Raw genomic sequence first — 17,045 nt, 5'->3', positions numbered from 1 at the left:
TGTACTAACCTGAAGAATGGGTCCAAAATCCTGGACCCATGCCTCCCATGGGATTGACATTTGGCAAAGTTATGGCCCGCTTCAGTGCTGTTTTGCTGCCGCAGTCAGCCACTGTCACATGATCGTCAAGTTCCAATACTCCCGTGTTAGCTTCCCACAAGGAAGGTCATTGGGGAAGGCAGCAGGAAGTCAGAAGTCTGAGGCCGGCATGCAGGCAAATGGCTGCAGCTGAGTTGGGGAGGGGGTACACAGGGCAAGTGCCATATAGGTGGGGGGTGGGGGTATGCAAGGGACACCGGATGGGTCGGAGAGAGTACAAGGGGATATGCAAGTGTTCTCAGAAATGACCTTAAATGGGTCACAGGTTCTCTAATGACTGCTAAAAACTGAAGATTCCTTCAGATGGGAAACCAATAGAAGCTATGGCATAGCCCCTAAAACAGGTACCTAACAGTGATAAAACAAAGAATTCCCCTGTAGTCCTGCGAATAGAATAGAATAGAATAGAATAGAAGAATAGAATAGAATAGAATAGAATAGAATAGAATAGAATAGAATAGAATAGAATAATGAAATAAGAATAGAATAGAATAGAATAGAATAGAATAGAATAGAATAGAATAGAATAGAATAGAATAGAATAGAATAGAACAGAATATAGAATAGTATAAAATATAGAATAGAAAATGGAATAATAGAATAGAATAGAATAGACTAATGAAATAAGAATAGAATAGAATAGAATAGAAAATATGGAATAGAATAGAATAGAATAGAACAGAACAGAACAGAACAGAACAGAATATAGAATAGTATAAAATATAGAATAGAAAATGGAAGAATAGAATAGAATAGAATAGAATAGAATAGAATAATGAAATAAGAATAGAATAGAATAGAATAGAATAGAATAGAATAGAATAATAGAATAGAATAGAATAGAATAGAATAGAATAGAATAATGAAATAAGAATAGAATAGAATAGAATAGAATAGAATAGAATAGAATAGAATAGAATAGAATAGAATAATAGAATAGAATAGAAGAATAGAATAGAATAGAATAGAATAGAATAGAATAGAATAGAATAGAATAGAAGAATAGAATAGAATAGAATAATGAAATAAGAATAGAATAGAATAGAATAGAATAGAATAGAATAGAATAGAATAGAATAGAACAGAATATAGAATAGTATAAAATATAGAATAGAAAATGGAATAATAGAATAGAATAGAATAATGAAATAAGAATAGAATAGAATAGAATAGAATAGAATAGAATAGAATAGAATAGAATAGAATAGAATAGAATAGAATAGAAAATATGGAATAGAATAGAATAGAATAGAACAGAACAGAACAGAACAGAATATAGAATAGTATAAAATATAGAATAGAAAATGGAAGAATAGAATAGAATAGAATAGAATAGAATAGAATAGAATAGAATAGAATAGAATAATGAAATAAGAATAGAATAGAATAGAATAGAATAATAGAATAGAATAGAATAGAATAGAATAGAATAATGAAATAAGAATAGAATAGAATAGAATAGAATAGAATAATAGAATAGAATAGAAGAATAGAATAGAATAGAATAGAATAGAATAGAATAGAATAGAATAGAAGAATAGAATAGAATAGAATAGAATAATGAAATAAGAATAGAACAGAATAGAATAGAAGAATAGAATAGAATAGAATAGAATAGAATAATGAAATAAGAATAGAATAGAATAGAATAGAATAGAATAGAACAGAATATAGAATAGTATAAAATATAGAATAGAAAATGGAATAATAGAATAGAATAGAATAGAATAATGAAATAAGAATAGAATAGAATAGAATAGAATAGAATAGAATAGAATAGAATAGAATAGAATAGAATAGAAGAATAGAATAGAATAGAATAGAATAGAATAGAATAGAATAGAATAGAATAGAATAGAATAGAATAATGAAATAAGAATAGAATAGAATAGAACAGAATATAGAATAGTATAAAATATAGAATAGAAAATGGAATAATAGAATAGAATAGAATAGAATAATGAAATAAGAATAGAATAGAATAGAATAGAATAGAATAGAATAGAATAGAATAGAATAATGAAATAAGAATAGAATAGAATAGAATAGAATAGAATAGAATAGAATAATGAAATAAGAATAGAATAGAATAGAATAGAATAATAGAATAGAATAGAATAGAATAGAATAGAATAATGAAATAAGAATAGAATAGAATAGAATAGAATAGAAGAATAGAATAGAATAGAATAGAATAGAATAGAATAGAATAGAATAGAATAGAATAGAAGAATAGAATAGAATAGAATAGAATAGAATAATGAAATAAGAATAGAATAGAATAGAATAGAATAGAATAGAATAGAATAGAACAGAATATAGAATAGTATAAAATATAGAATAGAAAATGGAATAATAGAATAGAATAGAATAGAATAATGAAATAAGAATAGAATAGAATAGAATAGAATAGAATAGAATAGAATAGAATAGAATAGAATAGAATAGAATAGAATAGAATAGAATAGAATAGAATAGAATAGAAAATATGGAATAGAATAGAATAGAATAGAATAGAACAGAACAGAACAGAACAGAATATAGAATAGTATAAAATATAGAATAGAAAATGGAATAATAGAATAGAATAGAATAGAATAGAATAGAATAGAATAGAATAGAATAGAATAGAATAGAATAGAATAATGAAATAAGAATAGAATAGAATAGAATAGAATAATAGAATAGAATAGAATAGAATAGAATAATGAAATAAGAATAGAATAGAATAGAATAGAATAGAATAGAATAGAATAGAATAATAGAATAGAATAGAAGAATAGAATAGAATAGAATAGAATAGAATAGAATAGAATAGAATAGAATAGAATAGAATAATGAAATAAGAATAGAATAGAATAGAATAGAAGAATAGAATAGAATAGAATAGAATAGAATAATGAAATAAGAATAGAATAGAATAGAATAGAATAGAACAGAATATAGAATAGTATAAAATATAGAATAGAAAATGGAATAATAGAATAGAATAGAATAGAATAATGAAATAAGAATAGAATAGAATAGAATAGAATAGAATAGAATAGAATAGAATAGAATAGAATAGAAAATATGGAATAGAATAGAATAGAATAGAATAGAATAGAATAGAATAGAATAGAATAGAATAGAATAGAATAGAAGAATAGAATAGAATAGAATAGAATAGAATAGAATAGAATAGAATAATGAAATAAGAATAGAATAGAATAGAATAGAATAGAACAGAATATAGAATAGTATAAAATATAGAATAGAAAATGGAATAATAGAATAGAATAGAATAGAATAATGAAATAAGAATAGAATAGAATAGAATAGAATAGAATAGAATAGAATAGAATAGAATAGAATAGAATAGAATAGAAAATATGGAATAGAATAGAATAGAATAGAATAGAATAGAATAGAATAGAATAGAATAGAATAGAATAGAATAGAATAGAATAGAAGAATAGAATAGAATAGAATAGAATAGAATAGAATAGAATAGAATAGAATAGAATAGAATAGAATAGAATAGAATAATGAAATAAGAATAGAATAGAACAGAATAGAATAGAACAGAATATAGAATAGTATAAAATATAGAATAGAAAATGGAATAATAGAATAGAATAGAATAGAATAATGAAATAAGAATAGAATAGAATAGAATAGAATAGAATAGAATAGAATAGAATAGAATAGAATAGAATAGAATAGAATAGAATAGAAAATATGGAATAGAATAGAATAGAATAGAATAGAATAGAATAGAATAGAATAGAATAGAATAATGAAATAAGAATAGAATAGAATAGAATAGAATAGAATAGAATAGAATAGAATAGAATAGAATAGAATAGAATAGAACAGAATATAGAATAGTATAAAATATAGAATAGAAAATGGAATAATAGAATAGAATAGAATAGAATAATGAAATAAGAATAGAATAGAATAGAATAGAATAGAATAGAATAGAATAGAATAGAATAGAATAGAAAATATGGAATAGAATAGAATAGAATAGAACAGAACAGAACAGAACAGAATATAGAATAGTATAAAATATAGAATAGAAAATGGAAGAATAGAATAGAATAGAATAGAATAGAATAGAATAGAATAGAATAGAATAGAATAGAATAGAATAGAATAATGAAATAAGAATAGAATAGAATAGAATAGAATAGAATAGAATAGAATAGAATAGAATAGAATAGAATAGAATAGAATAGAATAATAGAATAGAATAGAATAGAATAGAATAGAATAGAATAGAATAATGAAATAAGAATAGAATAGAATAGAATAGAATAGAATAGAATAGAATAGAATAGAATAATAGAATAGAATAGAAGAATAGAATAGAATAGAATAGAATAGAATAGAATAGAATAGAATAGAATAGAATAGAAGAATAGAATAGAATAGAATAGAATAGAATAGAATAGAATAGAATAGAATAGAATAGAATAGAATAATGAAATAAGAATAGAATAGAATAGAATAGAATAGAATAGAATAGAATAGAATAGAATAGAATAGAATAGAACAGAATATAGAATAGTATAAAATATAGAATAGAAAATGGAATAATAGAATAGAATAGAATAGAATAATGAAATAAGAATAGAATAGAATAGAATAGAATAGAATAGAATAGAATAGAAAATATGGAATAGAATAGAATAGAATAGAATAGAATAGAATAGAATAGAATAGAATAGAATAGAAGAATAGAATAGAATAGAATAGAATAGAATAGAATAGAATAGAATAGAATAGAATAGAATAGAATAATGAAATAAGAATAGAATAGAATAGAATAGAATAGAATAGAATAGAATAGAATAGAATAGAATAGAACAGAATATAGAATAGTATAAAATATAGAATAGAAAATGGAATAATAGAATAGAATAGAATAGAATAATGAAATAAGAATAGAATAGAATAGAATAGAATAGAATAGAATAGAATAGAATAGAATAGAAAATATGGAATAGAATAGAATAGAATAGAACAGAACAGAACAGAACAGAATATAGAATAGTATAAAATATAGAATAGAAAATGGAATAATAGAATAGAATAGAATAGAATAATGAAATAAGAATAGAATAGAATAGAATAGAATAATAGAATAGAATAGAATAGAATAGAATAGAATAGAATAGAATAGAATAGAATAATGAAATAAGAATAGAATAGAATAGAATAGAATAATAGAATAGAATAGAAGAATAGAATAGAATAGAATAGAATAAAATAGAATAGAATAGAATAGAATAGAATAGAATAGAATAGAAGAATAGAATAGAATAGAATAGAATAATGAAATAAGAATAGAATAGAATAGAATAGAATAGAATAGAACAGAATATAGAATAGTATAAAATATAGAATAGAAAATGGAATAATAGAATAGAATAGAATAGAATAATGAAATAAGAATAGAATAGAATAGAATAGAATAGAATAGAATAGAATAGAATAGAATAGAATAGAATAGAAAATATGGAATAGAATAGAATAGAATAGAATAGAATAGAATAGAATAGAATAGAATAGAAGAATAGAATAGAATAGAATAATGAAATAAGAATAGAATAGAATAGAATAGAATAGAATAGAATAGAATAGAATAGAATAGAATAGAATAGAATAGAATAGAATAGAATAGAATAGAATAGAATAGAATAGAAAATATGGAATGGAATAGAATAGAAAAAATAGAACAGAACATGGAATAGAATAGAATAGAATAGAATAGAATAGAATAGAATAGAATAGAATAGAATAGAATAGAAGAATAGAATAGAATAGAATAGAATAGAATAGAATAGAATAATGAAATAAGAATAGAATAGAATAGAATAGAATAGAATAGAATAGAAGAATAGAATAGAATAGAATAGAATAGAATAGAATAGAATAGAATAGAATAGAATAGAATAATGAAATAAGAATAGAATAGAATAGAATAGAATAGAATAGAATAGAATAGAATAGAATAGAATAGAATATGGAATGGAATGGAATGGAATGGAATGGAATGGAATGGAATAGAATAGAATAGAATAGAATAGAATAGAATAGAATAGAATAGAATAGAATAGAATAGAATAGAATAGAATAGAATAGAATAGAATAGAAGAATAGAATAGAATAGAATAGAATAGAATAATGAAATAAGAATAGAATAGAATAGAATAGAATAGAACAGAATATAGAATAGTATAAAATATAGAATAGAAAATGGAATAATAGAATAGAATAGAATAGAATAATGAAATAAGAATAGAATAGAATAGAATAGAATAGAATAGAATAGAATAGAATAGAATAGAATAGAATAGAATAGAATAGAATAGAAAATATGGAATAGAATAGAATAGAATAGAATAGAATAGAATAGAATAGAATAGAATAGAAGAATAGAATAGAATAGAATAGAATAATGAAATAAGAATAGAATAGAATAGAATAGAATAGAATAGAATAGAATAGAATAGAATAGAATAGAATAGAAAATATGGAATGGAATAGAATAGAAAAAATAGAACAGAACATGGAATAGAATAGAATAGAATAGAATAGAATAGAATAGAATAGAATAGAATAGAATAGAATAGAATAGAAGAATAGAATAGAATAGAATAGAATAGAATAGAATAGAATAGAATAATGAAATAAGAATAGAATAGAATAGAATAGAATAGAATAGAATAGAATAGAATAGAATAGAATAGAATAGAAGAATAGAATAGAATAGAATAGAATAGAATAGAATAGAATAGAATAATGAAATAAGAATAGAATAGAATAGAATAGAATAGAATAGAATAGAATAGAATAGAATAGAATAGAATAGAATAGAATAGAATAGAATAGAATAGAATAGAATATGGAATGGAATGGAATGGAATGGAATGGAATGGAATGGAATGGAATGGAATAGAATAGAATAGAATAGAATAGAATAGAATAGAATAGAATAGAATAGAATAGAATAGAATAGAATAGAATAGAATAGAATAGAATAGAATAGAACAGAACAGAATAGAATAGAACAGAACAAACAGAGTTGGAAGGGACCTTGGAGGTTTTCTAGTCCAACCCCCTGCTCAGGAAATGGTATAGGAAACACTTAAAAACCTCCAGTATTGGAGCATTCACAACTTCTGTAGACAAAGGAGGACCATCACCATCATTGTCCATGCTAAATTCCCAGTGAAATCTCTCTCCCCAGAAAAGGGTCAATTTATTTAACAATGTAACAGGATAACAAAGTTGGAAGGGACCTTGGAGGTCTTCTAGTCCAACCCCCTACTCAGGAAATGGTATAGGAAACCCTTTGCCGTATACCATTTCAGACAAATGGCTGTCCAGTCTCATCTTTAAAACCTCCAGTGTTTCAGCACTCACAACCTCTGGGCGCCGGTTGTTCCACTGATTAATTGTTCTAACTGACAGGAAATTTCTTCTAGGTTGCTACTCCTTTTGATATTATTCAACCCTGAACCAAAACCTATTATTAACTTACTTAGCGTTAGACTTACAGCCCACTTTTATCGTACAATTCAAGATGGTGCACGTAATGCTCCTGCCTCCCACTTTACACACCACAACACCCTAGTTCTGTGAGGTGGTTGAGCTGAAAGTGAATGGCTGGCCCAGATGTGGTTTTCACCCATAAGGGAGGACTAGAATTCACAGCCTCTCGTTTTAAAGTCCAGTACCTTTGCTACTACGCCAAACTAGCTCAGTGACCCCCTTGACATTGTAGCCTTCAACCCTCCAAGATTATAAGCATGGTCCTTGAATATGAAGACTTTGCCCATCAAGTTGTAAATTATCACCAAAAGGCACAAAGTGCTAAACCTTTAGCATAATCTTTATTTTCAAGAATGCTACGGTACCCAAGAACTGGGTAGAGAAAACGTAAACAATAGCATACAACTGATATCATTACAAAACTCATTGTTTAACTTGCATGCAAAAAATTCACTGGCACACCTACAAACTGTTCTCACTTTAGATGCGAACTGGTTTGGTTTATATAATCTTAAAGAGAAAAAAAATGCTTCACGCTCAGTTGTTTTTTTTTAAAACATTTGTACAATTTTCAAGAAGAACTCAAAATCCTGCTCCGAGGTCTTTCCAGCAATTTTTAATTAATTTATTCATAACAAATCAGCACCCTCTTGCAGCACTTGTTTTTTCTTTTTGGAATTTCATTCTGAAGCTGCCGTTTACCCTTCGTTTGAGCAGGTCTGTATGTTTGGATTTTAATGTTAAATGTGATTATAGTTCATGCTTGTATAAATAGTGTTTGATTTTGTTTCTCTCTTATGAGATTGGCTTATCTCTTGCCTGAAACCCTTAGTCACAAATCCCAGGAGCTAATGTTCTAGGAATTATTCTTATTATTTTTTCTTGTTAATTGCCAGAACGATAGGAGAGTGTGCAAGCTCCATCCCTCTTACATCCCCAGGCACTGCCTGCAAGATACGTAGCGGCCACAGGAACTACTACTTTACTATCCCAAGCAAGAGGTGGGAGTCAGAGGGTGACAGTCCAATGACTTCTGGGAGAGAAATTGAGACTTCCAGATTTACACTCTATAGCAGAAGCGTCCAACCTTGGCAACTTTTAAGACTTGTGGACTTCCCCCAGGCATGGCTGGCTTGGGAATTCTGGGAGTTGAAGTCCACAAGTCTAAAAGTTGCTAAGGCTACTAAGGCTAGGCAGCCCCATTCTATAGGATCAGCCATTATTTCCAATGAACTCTGTGATGTACATCCACACAATAACATTAAATACAGCCATCTTTCTCTCTCTCTCTCTCTCTCTCTCTCTCTCTCTCTCTCTCTGTGTGTGTGTGTGCACGCGCGCATACATGCGCCCACAAGGGGAATCTTGTTAAAACGTGCTTTCAGAAATCTATGCTTTCTTCCCTTCCCACTTTTCGGCAAACCGTGACCAATAATAATAATGTTTTTAAATGCTGAACGGTGTAATGGGTTAAATAACTGAGGAACTAGCTGAGCAAAAGTAACCTGCTCATAGATGGAAGAATGAGATTTGTGGTTTTTTTTAAAAAAGATAGGATGAACAATAGTACCCTTGGAAATTTTCTCACTTGTTTTTCCTCATAACTTGATTGGAAACAGTTTTATGAACTCTCATGACTCAGCCTGGGGAGAGAAAGCAATTGCGCCATCGCATTACAACATGTGCTGTAATGTCCACAGAATGAGAAGGAAATAGATCATCTAGTTCTGAGCAAAGAAGCATACTTTATACCAGGGGTGGGGAACCTCGGCTCTTTTATGACTCGTGGACTTCAACTCCCAGAATTCCTGAGCCAGCCAGGCTGAGGGGAAAGGGAAGGCTTTCCAAGCTGAGCCATTGTGGGTCAGGAATTCTGGGAGTTGAAGTCCACAAGTCATAAAAGAGCCAAGGTGGCCTGCCCCTGGCCTCGGCCACTTTATGACTCGTGGACTTCAACTCCCAGAATTCCTGAGCCAGCCAGGCTGAGGGGAAAGGGAGAGGTCTCCAAGCTGAGCCATTGTGGGTCAGGAATTCTGGGAGTTGAAGTCCACGAGTCATAAAAGAGCCAAGGTTCCCCACCCCTGCAGTTTATACCAGGCCATGTATAGCTCTGCGTCTCAACTTTGGTATCTAGCGTCATTCTCGTCACACCTAATATATTACAAAATCACAGTGGATGTGAGAAACCTGGCCAGCTATTTTTACCCTACAGGTAGTCCTCAACTTACCACCACAGTTGAGCCCAAAACTGCTCTTGCTGTGCTAGTCAGCTAAGCGAGTTTCGCCCCGTTTTAGGACATTCCTTGCCCCATTTTTAAATGAATCGCTGCGGTTGTTAGGTTAGTAACGTGGTTTGCTAAGTGGATCTTGCTTCCCCGCTGACTTTGCTTGTCAGGAGGATCGCAAAAATATGAACCGGTTGCCAAGCATCCGAATTTTGATCTCGTGATCGTGGGGATGCTGCAAAGGTCGTGTGAAAACCGGTCGTAAGTCACTTTTTTCAGTGCCATTGTTAACACTGAGCATAATAATAATAGTAGTAGTAATAATAATAGTAATAATAATAATAATAAAATTGGAAGGGACCTTGGAGGTCATCTAGTCCAACCCCCTGCTCAGGCAGGAAACCCTACAGCATTTCAGACAGATGGTTGTCCAGTCTCTTCTTAAAAACTTCCAGTGTTGGAACATTCACCGCTTCTGGAGGCAGGTTGTTCCACTGGTTAATTGTTCTAACAGTTAGGAAGTTTCTCCTTAGTTCTAGGTTGCTTCTCTCCTTGATTAGCTTCCATCCGTTGCTTCTTGTCCTGCCTTCAGGTGCTTTGGAGAATAGGTTGACCCCCTTTTCTTTGAACGATCACTAAATAGTTGCAAATAGAGGACTAACATAACACAAACCTAGTTAGAACTTCCTTCTATTTAGTAAGCTATTTATCTTCTAAGGCTAATCACAGTGCTGTAATCTGCTGTTTGTGTATTAGATAAGATACGATGCATGAAAATTAGGCATGCTATTCTTGAAACTACACAGTTAAGTAAGAGTTAAAGGGAATACGAGAATAAGACTAGCAATCGAGTTCAAAATCTTCTTCCTGGCTCGTTCAACTCCCCTGAACTCAAAGGAATATTAACACTTGTGAAGCCAAAAAAAAAAAAAATAAGGCAACATCTCCATGAGTCAATAGAGGCATTAGGCAAAAAATCATATTTAACAACCCACTTCAAAACTACAGCTTTGCTTAATACCGGATCTGCTTAGTAGCCTTGAACATGGTAGGAGTTGACAGAACAGTCTGTGAGAACTAACAAGTAAACAGCATCGTTCTGTATTTTCTTAAACTAGAAAAACAAATGTCATAAAGAAGGGAAATGAGCAACACGGTTGATATAAATTTCAGCCAATTAAAGAAAAATAAAATCGGCTCAGTTACATCCTGTTTCTTTTACTGAGGTTTGCAAATGGGAAGATACGTTCCTCCCACCCTTATTACAACATGTAAGTGCCGTGCAAAACAGACAAAACGCTATTCTCCATTAGGCAAATTGTTGCTAAGAAAGAGCTGCACAGAAATATAACAATAGCAAGTCATCCTTCTCCTTCACAAAGGCACGTAATATATATATATATTTTAATTAATGGACATTTTTGGCCAGAGCCCTTGTGGAACAATTTAAAAGTAGCAGATGGGGCCAGAACGAATGTTAAATGTTATTTTATTATTATTATTAAATGTGATAATGATCAAATGCCATTCATGTGATTCCTTTCCAGCCATGGATATAAAAACGTCCCTTTTCAGTCACTTCTGGAAGCCTCTTAAGATTGCGTTCAAAGGTTTCTGATGCCACCTGTCGCTGTGAGGCTTCAGGTTGGGTTGACCCAAAATGAGCATCAACCAACTTAGTACGCAAAGAATTTGAAGTCTGCCAGCATTGCAACCAAAGAGAAAAAAATGAAACAACTTCAGATAATAATAATAAGTTGGAAGGGACCTTGGAGGTCATCTAGTCTAACCCCCTGCTCAGGCAGGAAACCCTATACAATTTCAGACAAATGGCTGTCCAGTCTCTTCTTAAAAACTTCCAGTGTTGGAGCATTCACAGCTTCTGGAGGCAGGTTGTTCCACTGGTTAATTGTTCTCACTGTCAGGAAATTTCTCCTTAGTTCTAGGTTGCTTTTCTCCTTGACTAGTTTCCATCCGTTGCTTCTTGTCCTGCCTTCAGGTGCTTTGGAGAAGAGCTTGACTCCCTCTTCTTTGGGGCAGCCCCTGAGATATTGGAACACTGCTATCATGTCACCCTTCACCCGGTGGTCATAATAGAGATGTTCTCAAGGTGTCAACTAAGATACTCCAAGGCCTGGAGGCTAAAACATATGAAGGATGGCTGTGGGACTTGGGTTTAGCTAAGAAAAGAAGAAATAGGGGAGACATGATAGCAGCGTTCCAGTATCTGAGGGGCTGCCACAAAGAAGAGGAGGGGGTCAAATTATTCTCCAAAGCACCAGAGAGCAGGACGAGAAACAATGGTTGGAAGCTGATCAAGGAGAGAAGCAACCTGGAATTAAGGAGAAACTTCCTGACAGTGAGGACAAACGACCAGTGGAACAGAAGTTGTCTCCAGAAATCGTGGGCGCTTCATCACAACCAAGAGCCTTGGTGGAGCAGTGGGCTAATGCCTCCTTAAGTAACACCAGCTGCCTGCAATTAGTGCAGGTTCGCATCCCACCAGGCTCCAGGTTGACTCAGCCTTCCATCCTTCCGAGGTAGGTAAAATGAGGACCCAGATTGTTGGGGGCAATAAGCTGACTTTGTAATAATGCCGCTTGGGGGGGGTGTGAAAGCCCTAATAAGCAGGAATATACATAGAATGAAGGCTACTGCTAAGCACATTTGATTTGTGCTTAGATTGTAAGCCGCCCTGAGTCTTCGGAGAAGGGCGGGATATAAATGGGATTAAAAAAAAAATCACTGGAGATTTTTAAGAAGAGACTAGACATTCACCTGTCTGAGATGGTGTAGGTTCTCCTGCTTGAGCAGGGGGCTGGACTAGAAGACCTCCAAGGACCCTTCCAGCTCTATTCTATTCTAATTCTTAAATAGGAAGAGGTAGAAGCTGCAAATGTTTATTGGGGGATTGTGATGGCAAAAAGGTAAGAAAAAATAAGCAACCAGAGTCCAATAATTGTGATTTTAAAAACCCAAGGACAATAAGATAGTGGCTTACAGAGGTGGCTGGTGGACCACGAAAGTAGATCCCCACCTCCACGCCTGTCTACCTGATTCCTAATTTTATTCTATTCCTGCTACGTTTAATGATGTCAAGATTTTTAACATTTTATAGGTAGCCCTTGACTTACGACCACAATTGAGCCCAAAATTGCTGTTGCTAAGCGGGACGGTTGTTATGTGAGTTTTGCTCCAGTTTACGACCTTCGTTGCCATAGCTGTTAAGTGAATCACTTCAGTTGTTGAGGTTGTTAAGTGAATCTTGCTTCCCCATTATCTTTGTTTGCCAGAAGGCTGCAAAAGGGGATGACATGACCTAAGGACGCTGCAACCGTCATAAATATGAGTCAGTTGCCAAGCAGCTGAATTTTGATCATGTGACCACGGAAAAGCTGCAATGGTCATAAAGTTGGAAACAGTCATAACTTTTTCCAGTGCTGTTATAACTTTGAATGGTCACTAAACAAGCTACCGCAAGTTAAGGACTACCTGTATATTCCTGCTTTTATTGTAATATAAGCTGCCGATTATCACTTCAGTAGTGATATAGTAAGCAAATAAGCTTAGTAAATAATGGCTTAATAGCAAATAACCTCGGTACCATGCGTATACTCGGTTCCCAGTTGTACCCAATCCCTAATTTTAACGTTTTTAATGTGTTTAATGTTGTATAATCTTGTTTTTCTCGTTCCGATTGCGGGCTGGGCATCACGTAAATTTAATCAATATTGGATAAAATAGTTGAATAACCTCTGTCCCAGAGGTGTCACTTGCTTCCCAATTTTATCCAATCCCTGTTCATTTTGATGTTTTTAATGTTGTGTATTTTTGCCTTGCTTCGATTGCAAGCCGCCCAGAGTCGCTTCGATAATGAAGTGAGCAGCAAAATGAATTTAATGGGTGCAAAATAAATAAATAGATTCATATCTCAGCCATCAGAATCGGGCCTTCCCATTGGGAAATTAACAGTGCTGAACTCCTTAGCTGACAAACAGCAAAACAATCACCTCTCTTCAAGGTTGTACAGCAATTTATTATTTATTTATTTAATTAAGTTCTCAACTTAAAACGCGGTTCATTTAGTGGCCTTTCAAAGTTAGTGGCATTGAAAAAAAGCACCTAATGATTATTTTGCACATTGATGACTGCTGCAACATCCCCGTGGTCACGTGATCAAAATTCAGACCCTTGGCAACTGACTCATATTTACGACGGTTGCATGCGTCCTGGGGTCACGTGATCCCCTTTTGCGACCTTCCAACCCACAAAGTCCAGGGGGAAGCCAGATTCACTTAATGACCGAGTGATCAACTGCAGCGATTCACTTAACAACCGTGGCAAGAAAAGTCATAAAACGGGGCAAATCTCATTCAACAAACGTCTCACTTACCAGCATAAATGTTGGGGGGGGGGTCTATTGTGGTCGTAAGTCGAGGACTACCTGTACTTACAACGGTTGCCGTCTCCCGGGGTTGCTTGATGGCCATTGGTGACCTTCCCAGCTGGCTTCCATCAAAAACTCAAGGGGGGAAGTTGGGGGATCCTAAACAGCTGCAGCGATTCGCTTAAGGTAGGTGGCAAAAACGGTCGTAGAAGTGGGGCCGATTCATTTAACAGCTGCCTTCCTCAGCAACAGAAATTCTGGTCCCAATAATGATCGCCCGTCGAGAACTAGGTGTATGTTCCTAATTTAACGAACTGCAGCAATTCACTTAACAAACGTAGCAAGAAAAGTCATCAAGCGGGGCAAACCTCGCTTAAGAAATGTCTCACTTAGCGGCATAAATCCTGGGCTCCATTGTGGTCATAAGTTGAGGACTATATATATATCTATGTGTGTGTACACTAAAGACCTGGCTCTTTGAGCTTTCCGGCCAGGACTGAGAATTTTAATTGTAATTTTATTTTAATTGGGTTATAATTGGAGTTTAACAGGGGTTTTATTTTATTCAAGGACTAAATTTACCGTAATTATTTTTAATTGTTCTTAACTTTCGTAATTTGCATTGTTATTTTAAACACCTTGTGAACCGCCCTGAGTCCTACGGGAGAAGGGCGGTATATAAGTCCAATAAACATAAACATAAACATACATATATAGAGAGAGAGAACTACGTGTGTGTGTGTGTGTGTGTGTGTGTGTGTGTGTGTGTGTATACACATACACACACACATACATACACATATATATAGAGAACGTGTGTGTATACACATACATACACATACATATATAGAGAGAGAACGTGTGTGTGTGTGTGTGTGTGTGTGTGCGCGTGCGTGTGCTTGTGGTGATAAGTCGAGGACTACCTGTACTTAAAGGTCGTACAGCAACTATTCGACACACACACACACACACACACACACACACACACACACAAAACCCTGATACATATCTTCAAAGGCTATAAAAAAAACCCCGATAAGCCTCCACGAGATCCGAAAGACAGGTGAGCCGCTGGAAGGCGAAGGGCGGCCAGGTGTTTCCCGCGGAAGACGCGGCAGGCAGGTTTCCTCCGGGAAAAGCTTCCTCCTCCGCCTCCTTGCCAAAGACCGGCCATTCCCACGTTCGCGGCTCCCGCAATCGCGGGAACGAGGCGGGCCGGGCCAAGGAAGGAGGGAAAGACGAGGCCCGCCCGTCGGAGCGCGGTCCGAACAGCCCCTGGGGGAGAGAAGGGAGGGGGGGGCTGGCCGGGAACCCCCCCCTAACCCATCGGGGAGCCGCATTCCGACGTTCCCTCCCGGCGGCCGCCGCCCCGAGACGCGTGTTTACCTGACGCGCTTCTCTCGCCTTCTCCCGGGAGGTTCCGACCAAGACGCAGAGCTCCAGGACGGCCGTGGGCAGCAGCGGCAGCGCCTCGTCCATGACCCCAGCCAGCCAGCCGCCGAGGGACGCCGCTCAGCCCAGCCGCCTCAGGCCGCTCTCCGGAGGGGCAGCCCCCCGCCCTCCAGGGAAGGGAGGAGGAGCCGGGAGCGGGAGGGGGCGTGGCTACGCCGGCGGGGCGGGGCGGGGCGGGGCGTCGAGGGCCGGGGCCAATGGAAGCGGGCGTTCGGAGAACTTCAAAGGAGAGCCCCTCTCTTCTCCCTCCCCCCCCCCCCGCGTAGGATCCAGATCGGGCGAAGTATTTAGCGCCGCTTTATTCAAAACCCTCGTGGTGTTTTTTTTTTGGGTCACCTGGTCGCAGAAAAGATGCTGAGGCTTTGGGGAAAAGTGCGGAGCAGAGCAACTAAGAGGATCCAAAGCCTGGAGACTAAAACGTACGAAGAAGGGCTGCGGGACTTGGGCTTGGCTAGTCCAGGGGTAGGCAACCTTGGCTCTTTTATGACTCGCGGACTTCAACTCCCAGAATTCCTGAGCCAGCATAGCTGGCTCAGGAATTCTGGGAGTTGAAGTCCGCGAGTCATAAAAGAGCCAAGGCTGCCGACCCCTGGGCTAGTCAGCTGCCAAAAAAGCCAACACAGTGCCAGGCTGCATTAACAGAGGGATAGAATCAAGATGAAGTGAAGTACTAATACCACTTTACAAGGCTTTGGTAAGGCCACACCTGGAATCCTGCATCCAGTTTTGGTCACCACGATGTAGAAAAGATGTCGAGACTCTAGAAAGGGTACAGAGAAGAGCAACAAAGATGATTGGGGGACTGGAGGCTAAAACATATGAAGAACGGTTGCTGGACTTGGGTATGTGTAGTTTAATGAAGAGAAGGGTGAGGGGTGACATGATAGCAGTCTTCCAATATCTCAGGGGCCGCCCCAAAGAAGAGGGAGCCAAGCTATTCTCCAAAGCACCTGAAAGCAGGACAAGAAGCAACGGATGGAAACTAGTCAAGGAGAGAAGCAACCTAGAACTAAGGAGAAACTCCTGACAATTAGAACAACTAACCAGTAGAACAACCTGCCTCCAGAAGTGGTGAATGCTCCAACACTGGAGGTTTTTAAGAAGAGACTGGACAGCCATTTGCCTGAAATGGTATAGGGTTTCCTGCCTGAGCAGGGGGTTGGACTAGATGACCTACAAGGTCCCTTCCAACTTATTATTATTATTAGTATTATTATTATTAGTATTATTATTAGTATTAGTCCAGGGGTAGGCAACCTCTGCTCTTTTAGCTTGGCTGGCTCAGGAATTCTGGGAGTTGAAGTCCATGAGTCATAAAAGAGCCGAGGTTTGCCTAC

General features: G+C 35.1%; 1 protein-coding gene across 1 annotated transcript in view; it reads right to left on the bottom strand.

Moving 5' to 3' along the window:
- The window catches only part of DENND3 (DENN domain containing 3), a 64,112-nt gene extending 48,299 nt beyond the window's left edge, over nt 1-15,813 (bottom strand). Inside the window, exon 1 of the mRNA XM_081323016.1 lies at nt 15,643-15,813. Coding sequence (XP_081179142.1) covers nt 15,643-15,735 — 93 coding nt within the window. The 5' untranslated portion in view covers nt 15,736-15,813. The remainder of the gene's footprint in view (nt 1-15,642) is intronic.
- Nucleotides 15,814-17,045: the final 1,232 nt, after the last annotated feature.

Source organism: Vipera berus, assembly GCF_964194415.1.
Source record: "Vipera berus genome assembly, chromosome: 3".
Taxonomy (NCBI): domain Eukaryota; kingdom Metazoa; phylum Chordata; class Lepidosauria; order Squamata; family Viperidae; genus Vipera; species Vipera berus.
Note: the sequence above shows the minus strand (reverse complement) of the source record. Positions and strands in the feature narration are given on the sequence as shown.